This window comes from Mastigoproctus giganteus, chromosome 5 (assembly GCF_048544385.1).
Source record: "Mastigoproctus giganteus isolate SK-2022 chromosome 5, ASM4854438v1, whole genome shotgun sequence".
In the NCBI taxonomy this organism is placed as follows: Eukaryota; Metazoa; Arthropoda; class Arachnida; order Uropygi; family Thelyphonidae; genus Mastigoproctus; species Mastigoproctus giganteus.
The window spans coordinates 203,644,132-203,656,461 of NC_143579.1; the positions used below are offsets into that span (position 1 = coordinate 203,644,132).

A 12,330-nucleotide genomic window follows, 5' to 3' on the forward strand; every position below is an offset into this window, starting at 1 on the left:
TCTCTCTCTCTCTCTCTCTCTCTCTCTCTCTCTCTCTCTCTCTCTCACCAGAGATCACCTTTATTCATATCGCTTCTAATTGGTGGATGCTATCTCCATAATCATATGAGTGTATAGTGGGAGCTTCGTTTCTCAGTCTGAGTCAGTCCAAGTTTTTGGTAGCTCCAACGTATCGGTAAAAATCTTTGCCGTTTTGTATTATTGTTAGCTCCAACGTATCGGTAAAATCTTTGCCTTTTTTGCATTTTTTCTAAAAGATTGTCTTGCGATACTTAATGCTAGCTATTACTATGGCGTTCACTTATATATCTAAGTCGCTTAATCTTAGTTGTAACAGCACAAAATTCTTCACACAATGAATTACCAGGAACCCTATCTAATGGACAGGGATTTACGTCCCCCGGTAAAAAATTAAAGTAGTTTGCTGTCTTTACCTATTCACTTTCTAACTCTAATTTCTTCCACCTCGAAATCTATTAGAATAATTCGAGGAAAATTGAGGCACTACCACCTTTGCTTTTGCCTGTTCCTTTCACCTATTTCTATGGCTTATACCCTTTGCTTTTTCTCGCCCATTTAGCTACAGTAACAGAAACACTCATGTAAATATGGTAAGAGTAAAGCTATCTGTAGGGCTAGCAGTTATATTTTGCCAGGCAGCCATTCTTAAAAAAATTTTATTGTGTAAGTCACATTTGGCAAGTTCAGCATATTATGCTATCTGTAACTTGAACTTGTCTTAAATCATATCTTAACTTAGCTTAAAAAATTTTAAATTTAAATAATTCAAAATTGACTTTTCAGCTATTTTATATACTATATTTGGTATATATTAATAAGGTGTGACTGGCATGTAACTCGCAGAAACAGATGGCTCATGTTGTTACTGATCGCATATACTGAGAGGCACTAGCCAGAAGTTCAGTGTAAGCTTTATGCAGTAACGGCATCATGATACTCTTGATTTGTTATTATGTTAATTTTAGATTAAGTATGACTTCACTAGTTATGGTAGATATTTGGTTTCCTTTTTAGGCCAAGGTCACGCACTAATATTAGGCTATATAGTTAAAATAAAAATATAGAAACATGGTACTTATATATATATATATATATATAAAAAATATTTAAAAAAAAAATTTTTTTAAATAATTCATCATTACTCCATATTTCCTTCACAGTAATATCAGCTATATCAATATATACATTATTTGATTGTGTCATCAAATCCTGGATCTGAAATTCCAGAGAAATTCTTAAATTTCAACTCATTCTTGAATTTCAACTGAATTTCAAATCTGTAAAAACAATTGATATATAGCAGCGTGTTTCTATAAAGTTTCAAGAGCATCTGTACATATATAGAGATGTAAATTTCTGTGGATACTGCATTGACAAAACCTTAAAAATGTATATATATAAAGGTTTGATAAAAGATGTGACAAAAGATTTCTGGGACTGAACCAATAATTGAGAATGATGAAGTCTATCAACTATTCAGATAGATCTCTTTTAATGTAGTCTCCTTGACACTATTAACACTAATTCCAACACTCCTGCAACTTCTGGAAACATTCCTTCTATTGGAATTTCTAATAATTGCTGCATTGCATTCTGAAATTCAATTCAATGACAAATCTGTGATTTTTGGGGAGGGAGGGAGGGACAGGGATTTTAACTTTGGCAAACAGAAAAAAAAAAGAAAAAAAAAAAAAATCACAGGAAGCTAAATCCCACAGGCATGGCAGACAGGGGAACAAAGTGATAAAGTGCTTCCCAATAAATTCTTGAATGATAAGTGAAAAATGTGCAGAGGCATTGTCACAAAGCAAGCACCAATTCCCTCAGCCCATTTTTACAGCCATTTTCTCCGAACAGCACTGCACTTTAGTGTTAGAATTGTTTTGAAGTATTTGTGGTTCACTGTTTGGCAATGCAAGTCAAATGAATAATGAATGGTAAAAAAAATGAGTCAAAAAATACAATAAACATGATCTCACATTTGATGGAGATTGCCTTGCTTTTTTGAGTCTTGGTGGCCAAGAAATACCTGATGTTTTAAACTCATTATAAGATGTCTCTTTTCAAATTATAAAGGACACTTGTAAGATTTGTAACAATGGCAAAGCAGAGAACTGTCGAGAGATCTTACAGCTTGAAAACTAGTTAAATCACTAAAGTATAAAGAAAATTCAAAACAATTTACAATATTAAGTGATGTCCTTCCAATAAAGTTTCTAGAAACTCCAATAATCGATATCTCAAACAAAATGACAAGAGGTGTTCATACACCTGGCAACATCATCTTTGCACAAGGCTGTTCAACACAGTTGACACTGTTCAATTTTGAGTAAGCATTAGGCATTCCTGGGTAATGAACACAAGAAGGAACAACATTTTATACTAAGCTAAATCTACACATCTTAAAAAATTCAAGTATGCCCAGACTTGCTATAAACACATGGAATACATTCTCGAAAACTAACAAAGTGTTGAGAGAAGGATGCAATATGGTTGTTCATAATGAATTAAATATGAATAACACTAATTACATGAATTGTTACTATCAAGTAAATTATGTTAACAATATTACATTAAGTAAGTAAACTCCCACACAATATAATTACTTGCCGATGCTTCTGGTTTCCATATTGAATCCTGTCATCAGGCCAAATCAAGAAAGATTTGGAACCAGTTCCTAACACAGGGCAGAAGACCCTATAAAGGACTCAAGTATGAGGTGAGGCTGAAAGTTTCTGGCCTCGTATAGAAAGGTTATGAAATCTGCTGGAAAGTTATGAAATCCATTTATTTTTCAACATAGTCCCCCCCCCACCTAAGTTAACACACTTTCTGGCAAAATCTGCTAGCTTTCATAACCGAGTCAAAACAGTTGCTCACTGCATCCACCACAGCATTGTCCACTGTCAAATTTCTGTCATTTCAAGTCTTTTTTGACATTTGGAAATTGAAAGTAGTTACTCTCTAGAAAGTAGCTGCATAGAGAAGAATGAAATTTACATCTAAGTTTGAAATCCTTGACTCAAATATTTCTAGATGAGGGTAAATACTTATTGGCCACCCCTCATACAAAGTTTTGTGTTCATCAATGCATTCATGAAAACAACAGTCAATAATTAAAAATTTAGCTAAAGGAACCTCCTAAATGTGTACTTTTTTTCAATATACAGATATTTAGGGGGTTCCTTTAGCTAAATCATGGAATGTAGCATGTATACATTAATGCATCAGGTATTTCTATGGTTGCATAGAAATACCTGATGCATAGAAATGACATGATAGCTCAGATACACACAGGAAGGCATCTTTTCTCTTTAACAGTCATCCGACGAATGCAAGGGATAAGGAATACTAATTTAAATTAAGAAAGGATAATTGTTTCAAACAATATTTGACTACTGAAATAAATTCCCATAGCCTTAGTGGAAATGGAAAGCTTATGTACAGTTAAAGACAGAGTGAATGAATACTAAGATGAAACAGATAAAAGAAATAATGATTTTGTTTTAAGGTTAACGCTATATAAGCTTTACTTCCTTACATTGTTTCCCCAACACTAATATATAAACTATTTTATGACAAAATGAAATACTTACAACTGTTTTCACTGCTGGCCCCTTCATGTTTTCTTATTTGACTAGAATTTAAATAAAAATGCATATAAGTAATATCATGTATTGCATTATGCATACATTTATTTTAGTACTATGTTAAATTAAAACAAAATAATTAAGCTATATAAAGTTATAAGAGTAGGAGAGTGGCAATTTTAAAACAAATCACGGAAGAATGTGCTGACAAGAAAACTATAAATGAGATCCTATAACTGAGGAAAGACCCTCTGTATTCAAGAAAAATGAGATCTGCCTTGATTCATACGCGAATCATGGTAGACACAAAAGGACTAACTATCTCATGTGAACTAGTTCTTTTTTGGCAAACTTTAAACTGGAATTAATTCACATCTTTACAAAGGAATTATCTCAGAACCAAGTTTCTTTTCTGATTATAATTTGGAAAAATTTTGGGGAAAATTTTTTTTTTTTAATCTCACTGTACAGCTTACACATAGAACATCCCAAGACAAACCATAAATTGTACTCTTTCCCTATCAGCTTTTAACAACCACAGTCACCCATGATCAGAGCATGAATGCCAACGTGCAGCTCAGTCAAAGACTGAAAAAAACTAATAGTGTTTTAGGAACTTAACTTTTATAAAGAATACAAACAAATATTCTTTTGTAAAGAACACAAAATTCAGGTGTGTAAATAGCAGTATATTGTTAGAAAATGTAGAGAAAAACTGTATGATGATAAAGTGCTACAGTTATTTTGAAATCAGATTTTTGCAACCATGAGCCTGATAATAAATCTGAACAGAAAAATTATATCCAGCAATATTAAATGAAAGGAAACAAAGGCAAATTTCTAAACAATCATTAAAACCGAGAACAAAAGAGACAAGCTGTTCCATCTCATACTTTGGTCTCAATGCCCAAGACAAAAATTTTTGTGGGATGTGAAGGAACCCTTACCACTGCGGTCAAATTGTATTTCTGATGTCCACATGGCACTTACTGCTTTGACAATTATATCCTGGAGAGTTGAGAAAATGTTTAAAGTGAATGGCAATGAACAAAATATAGTATGAATGAAGAGAGATGTTAATTGATGACACATTTTCATTTTTCCCTAAGCGTTTTGCTACATAATTTATTATTCATACTACCGACAATGGGCATTATATCCCAGTAGTGTTTTACCTTTCACCCAATAAAACTCTTTTAACTTACAAAACTGCCTTTTTCAGGTGCATATAGTTGATACCAACTTGGAAACTGTGATCCAGAGCTGCACAGTATTTGGTCTGACTGTGGTATTATAGGCTGCTGATTCCTCCTAATGACATGATGAAGAAAAATAAAAGAATTCCAAAATTGAATAATGGTTTCACTGAATTTTTAGACTACCTTTACTTACTAAAGGAAGAGTAGACTACAGTAATACCCCAACTTACGCGAACTCGGAGTTACGCGGTTCTTGGTTTTTTTCGTTTGGTAACGCTGCCGCCCACTATCTTCAAGGTCGTTTTTCATATGTTATCGATATACAGTGCGACGGCGGAGAATGAGAGCGAAAGATGAACAAAATTCAACTTTGCTGCTTTTATGTTTTTTATATCAGTGAAGGGGAAACACATTTCACCATAATAACGTAAAAACCAACACAATTCCAGCTATCGGTATAATCGCAAATGCAATTAGATCGAGTTTACTACCAGTTTATAACAGATTTCACTAGCAGAAACGCAACTGGATTTTTATTGTTTTATGGTAGTAACCCCTAATTGAGGTGTTAATAGTGTATCTCTGCCTTTATGGTGTTGTTTATTCAGTTGCTACATGCGCGCAGCTTTGTTTATGCGTATCAAGCGTGCCTCCTCGTTTTGTAATTGTGCTTTATTCCCTAAAAATGAGTAAAATACTTAATTAAAAGGTGTGAAAAGGAAGCGTCCTGGTGAAGACACTGCAGATTCAGAGAGAAAAAGAAAAGCAATTATCGATAAACAGAGGCGGACTGGGTCAAAAATTCTTACCCGGGAAAATTTATAGTGGCCTCATACTATGGTTTATGGCCAAAATCACACTGGCCCACCGGGGTTTCCCCGGTAAGGCTTATGGCCAGTCCACCTCTGTCGATAGAGCAAAAATATGAAATTGTGAAACGCTTTGAGCGAAATGAAAGACCATGTGATATTGCACGTGCTAAAGGCCTAAATGAAGCAACGGCGAAAAGCACATGACAATTGCAAACTTGACAGGTTGAAAATTGAAAAGGGCTCAATTGTAAAGGGCTTAAAAATTTTAGAAAACATAGACTCCAACGAAGAACGCGTTATAGCTACAAAGCAAGAAATAAAAAAATTATTAACTTGCTACGAAGAAATTCTGCGTGAAAAAAAGAACGCGCTGTGTCGTCAGACGAATTTGTTAGATTTTATGAAGCCATCGACATCGAAATAACTTTTTTACTAAGTCATTTGTTTTTTTAATACATATTTTGTATTAATATGTATAAAGAACTGCAATTTTATTAATATTTTTCTTCTAAACTAGTGTTTTTGTTAGTCCTTGGTCCCAATTAAGCAAAATTTATATGTATTTATATGCAAAGTTGTACCCCGACTTACGCGATTTTCGTCGGACCCACCTATCGCGTAACTTCGGGGTATTACTGTATTTCATAAAAGATCTGATGTCAAAAAAACCAGATGATGAAAAGTTTGGAAATTCAGCGACTACTTAATGAAATATTACCATGCAGTTGAGACACAGTTTCAAGCAACTCTATGGGCAATGCCTAAGAACTGAATCAGAAAGAACAACAAATGCTTGAGAATTCATGATGATAGCTTTCTTCAATTATATCTAAATATAGTCATTTTCACAAACATAACCAGTCAGATACAAGCTGATGTATTACAAAATAGGAAGCACAACTAAATATATAAAAAATGGAATGTTGTCAAAATATTTCAGCAATAGTACCAAAAACATATAAGTTAGAAAAAATTTCGGTTATTACAGCCATTAAAAAGGAAAACAAATAAAAAAACAGGAATTTTTTTAAATTAAAAATGAAAACAAAAAATGTTTTTAATAATTAAAATGATTTAAAATATTTATATATTTAAATAATTCTTTTAGCTTTAGTGAAGTAAATTTAAGTAATGTTGTTAATACATATACACATAAAACTTTAATCTTCATACTACTACGTACAAGTTAGTGCAACTGCATCACATTAGTACACAGCCAATTCTGAATTAGCAATTTATTTGGAAAAGTGGCATCGTTTAAGTTATATCTGATATTGTGAATACCTTCATGATGAGTTGCCATGACATTGCACTACTTCAAATAAGTAATATGTCACTCAAAGGAGAAGACTGCTGTTACTTATTCTCAGTGGATACCACCACCCAGATGGCACCGTTTCAGGGCTATTTGGTGCTTTTTCGGTGGGTGTGTAGGTACCCAAGTGATGTAACGATGGCAAAACAGTTATGAAGTATAACTCCACAATATGAGAGATGCCCGATGGTGCATTTTAGTCTTTATACTACTGTATTTGTTGAACAAAGTGTTTCTCTCAGAAATCTGATAAATAACAACAATAATTTGGTAAATGATAAGGTACAGTTTAGTTCCTTTTTAAATGAATTGGAACTTCACAAGTTTTTTCTTAAGTACTAAATGCAGCACTACAACTATTTGTAGGAACTTGCCAAGCAGTTATAATATTACATCATTTCAAAATAGGACAAGAGTTGGGTTTTTTCCCCCCACCTATGATGCCTCTGGATATACAACAAAAGTGGAAACAGAACAGAAAATTGATGAAGCACTTGGGAGTATGGTAGAAGTGAAAAATCAGTATTCACTATTTCAAATGCTAAAAGGCTATCACTGATTGGGCAAAATCAGCGTTCTCAATAGAAGTAATACAGTTTTTTAAGCAGTCCTCCAGACAATGGTTGGCCTCATTGATATATCTGGCACTGCAGTCTCTACATGATATACTATAAATCACCCAATTTTTTTGAATGAATAGTAGATATAGCTGGCACTGCAGTCTCTACATGATATACTATAAATCACTCCATTTTTTTGAATGAACAGTATAGAAGTTTTTAAAGAAGGATACACCGTTTGTAGTTTGCTATTAGAAATTTACACAGTATTAATATTGTAACTGCACAAAATCCTGGCAATTCCTTGGGTAGAAAGGAGTGTAAGCCACACCACACAATCAGTTCAATGGAGCATGATAAAAGCAAAAAATCAGCATTCTTATGTTTCAAAGTTAAAAAAAACTCCCCACTAGTTTAAAGTCTGCTATGGAAAGTCACCTTTCTGGAGGAACATACTGACTCCATTTTCTCCTATCTTTTATTTCTAATTAATAATGTGACCATGTCCTGACCATCAGTGTATGAATAATAAATACTGTTACAGTATGAGGGAACATGATATGATCATGTAATTCTTATATTGGCCCATGCAAGTGGGCTCACAATACATTGAAGTTGTTTAACGCAGGCCTATCCTCTTAACTAATACATCAATGGGGGGGGGGGGGGGGGCAAAGCATGGTCATTCTTGATCTCTATAGTAGTTTAGGTTGTTGCCATGAACCATCCACTGAGATATGTTAAAAAAATTGTTTTGTTCCCCTGGGAGAGAATAGTGAATATAGCTTATTCACAATAGTCCCCCCTCCTCTGCCAACATGGCAGGAATAATTATAATTTTAATAGGAGTAGTCGCATCATAGTTGCGTCATAAATTGAAACTCGTGGTCTTATATGTATACACAAGTGATCAGCATTACAAAAATATATAAGTGGATGAACTAGCATCTCTGTTGAAGAGGAACGAAGAAAATCTGTTCATAGCCAAAATAAAAACATTGTATTTAATGTTACTGAACATTTTTATAAGGAAGCATTAAATAATAAACTGAATATACCAATCAAGCAAGCAACAAAATGTGCAAACATAGCAATAGGATTTTCAGAATGACTAAGGAACTTAAATTCACATAAATTGTTCTCTGGACAAATTTGATCATGGTGTCATTAGGCAAACAACCCAGGATTTTTATATTTATGATAAAAAATTCCAACTGCACCTAAATTAATCCTAGTATTAAAACAGAAAATAAATTGTAACTGACTGGCAAAAAGAAACTTTAAGATACAAAATTCTTCACAAAGAGGAATTTTGTTGGAAGAAATGTCAAAACAGAAGAAAAGTTTTAATAAAAAGAAATGACATTACACTTAAAAGAAAAAGATATTTAGGAGAAACACGATGGATACAAAATGGGGAGACCTACTATTTAAACTGATGAAACCTGAATTAACAGCAACTGGAATGCAGAAAATGCTTCTCAAAAGAAACAATGAACTGTCCCAGTGATGATGCAAATGACTATTAAAAAAAACGTTTCTTGCTAATACAGTACAGTGTCGATAATCTGAACTAATTGGGACTGGGGATAGTTCGGACTTCTGATTTGTTCAGATTTTCGAACTTATCAAAAATACAGTTTTGGAGACTAAAAAAAAAAGGTTTAGTAAGTTTAAGAAAAAAAACACTAAGTTGTACTTACGTATTTTTATTTATAAGTAACAAAACAAATGGAACTTTCAGTCAAAATAACACATATGTATAGGCCTTTAACGAAAATAATTACTTATTTTTTGCTTCACTATTTTCAAACTTCGTTTCTTTGCTGCCAGATCTCTCGCTGTTTTCAGCATGAGTAGTTGAGTTGGACTATTCATTTTGTTGCTTGTACAAAGTTGGTAGCACAGATGGTAAAATTACCATCCTCCCCACCCACCCTGGGTGTAAAAGACATGAGTTCGAGTTCAGTCAATGATAGGAGGAATTTTTATGAGCCTTTTTCACAACATGGCTCAGTTAGTCAGTCTCAGGTGAGGGTAGCATGGTTTTTCCCCTCCAAAACTCTGGTTTTTCATCCAGCAAACAGAAAATTGACCACAGAACGTGCAATTTATAAACAGTATCATTTTTTGCACCATCATCTGAATCAAGTTTCAATGTGAACTTTAAAATTTTTTTCTCGTTGTTTTTAATTTCTGTTATGGTTGACTTTCAACCTCGTAAAATCGTGCTAATAAAGACCCGCTTTCTCCCTTTGAAAGTCTGTTTAAAATCTGAATCTTCAATTTAATTGTTAAAAATTTCTGCTTCCCTCCTTTTAAAAGACAAAGAAGATCATAACTTCAGGTAAAAATAAAACTGTAAATGTTCAGAAACTCTTCATTCTTATATCTAAACATCATAAACATTTTACTCCTTATCTCATTTGCGCATATCGTGTTAGTTGCAATTTCTGCATTCCATGTGTTATTGATTGATGCTTATCTTTTTTTTTTTTTTTTTTTTACTGTTTTAAATTTTACAACAAAAAAAAAAAAAAAAAAAAGTCAGTGAACAGAAATATCAGATTACAAAGTGTTATGTTTAGTATTGTATGATATTAATTAAGTCACATACGTAGGCATACATTTATTTCTACTTTGCACCTGTGGATAACATTCTTCCAGTTTTCACGTATCATTTAATTTTTAAGAACATCTTTTACCTTACCAGAAAATTGTAAGGTAAAAGAAAAGTAGAAATTTGTGCTTTATATCTTCATTTTTATAGCTGAGGATAATATTCCTCTGATTTTCACTTATTACAACAGCCGTTTAATAGAATCAAAATTCAATTCGCAAACATGATTAAAATAACTGGTGCCAACTGCAATTATTTTATGGCACCAGCGTACTGGCTCATTCGGATTTTCGATGATCTACTGTGATATTGAGATTTGAGATGTTACGCACCATACAACAGTTTTGTTGTATGGTGCCGAGATGTGGCAACTGAAAACTAACATCTCGAAAAAACTAGTAACATTTGATATGTGGACATACAGAAGAATGCTAAAGATACCATGGGCAGCAAGAGTGACCAATGAGGGTGTCCATTAGAGAATTGGAAAAATCCAGAAATTGCTGAAGGACATAAAGAAAAGAAAAATGGCATATCTTGGACACCTGATAAGGAACAACAAATACACAATTCCACGGCTAATTATTGAGGGGAGAATGGAAGGAAGAAGAAATCCTAGGAGAAGACTTTCTTCTCCTGCTTGTGTTTCACTGAACTTTTCCATTGAATTTGTCCATAAATGGGTAACATAAGCCAGAATATCACCAGTGGATCAAACCTGACGGAATCCATACTGGCGATCATTGATCAGACGGAAGGTTTCTAGATAGTTTAAGAGTTGGGTGGTTAATTGATTTCTCCATTACTTTAGAAAGAGTAGAAGTAATTGCTATGGACAATAATTGGATGGGAGGGATTTTACACCCTTTTTAGGAAATAGCTAGATATGAGCAAATTTCCAAGCAGAAAGAAAAACACCTTTTGAATAATAAAATGAAAAAAAGGCACGGCAAAGAACAGGAGTAAGTTCAGGAGTGCAGGTTTTGAGCATCAAGATTCGTCAAAATCCTTCTGACATCCTTTGGACGGAAGAAAACAAGACGCATTGAATGGAGTTTGCTGGGAATGGTGGGAGGTGTTTTACCAAGATAATTAATACATGAGTTGGAAGAAAAATGGGATGCTAGCATGTCAGCTTCTTGGCTGAAGTGATAATAGAACCATCTCGTTTTGACAGAGGTGGGAGCAGAGATGGGCAAAAGTTGTGGCCAATAGCTATGGCAAGGGACCAGAATGCTAAGCTACCATTAAGACAAGAAGCAAGTTTTCTACTCTTAGCCTGTCCAACATCTAGTTTGGACTGATTAATAACTACTTTACAATTGTTGGGTGTTCTGGTGTAGGCAGAAAATGAAACTGAAGAATTGGAAACAAGCCAATTATGATATGCAACATTCTTCTCTTGAACAGCCTTAGCACATTTATTGGAAAGCAGAGGTTTAAATAAAGGACGAGATTTTAGAGTGGAGTGTGGAATAAAGGATTCCATTCCTACAAGAATAATTTCGCTGACACGATCTGAGCAAACGTTGATATCAGAAGTTTTGAAATGGTAATCCGACCAAGGAAAAGAAATCTCGCAGGTCATCCTATTTTGCATCCTTCTGATGCCAAACAATAAGAGGTTGGAAATAGCCATGAGATAAAGGCTCCATTGGAGAAGAGAATCACCAAATTGTGATCTGAGGTGCCTAAAGGACCACTCGCTTCGTTTGTGAGAAAAAGATCAAGCGTGTTGGCTGTATGGTTAGGATCATCTGGTATTCCGGCAGGTAAATGAAAAATCTGTGCAAGGTCATTAGTAATTGCAAAAAACTCAGCATCTCAACCAGCTGGGTCGGTGTGACTAGAAAACGAAAGCCAGCTGGAGTTGTGAACATTAAAATCACCAAGGAAAATTACCTCACTGTTAAGAAAGTTGGAATGGAGAAAGTCAAGTTGCAAAGAGTTCCAAGTGAATAGTGGAGTTGGGAGAAAGATAGAGATAACAGATGAATTTGACAGAATGAGGTAGAGATTTTAGGTCAGAGAAGATCAAAAAGAGGAGATTCCAAATTACCAAGTCTCTGACAGGGACTTGGTAATATGCACAAGTGCCACCTTTGAGGCAAAAGGAATCATACAGTGAATAATTTGGGCAACTGAGATGAGCAGTGGTTGAATCAATCGATAACTGAGATTCTGTCAGAAAAAATGCTCCACTTTTTCTGTTG

At 34.1% G+C, this 12,330-nt stretch overlaps 1 protein-coding gene across 8 annotated transcripts in view; it reads right to left on the reverse strand.

Annotated features, from left to right (window-relative positions):
* Positions 1-12,330, reverse strand: part of LOC150086018 (uncharacterized) — a 576,308-nt gene that overhangs the window by 482,413 nt on the left and 81,565 nt on the right. For all 8 annotated transcript variants that reach the window (XR_016546983.1, XR_016546988.1, XR_016546987.1 and 5 more), the window contains exon 4: positions 3,618-3,658. Coding sequence is in view for 1 of the 8 variants with exons in the window: in XM_090374334.1 (XP_090230460.1) it covers positions 3,618-3,644 (27 nt within the window). In the remaining 7 variants the exon portion in view is untranslated. The remainder of the gene's footprint in view (positions 1-3,617; positions 3,659-12,330) is intronic.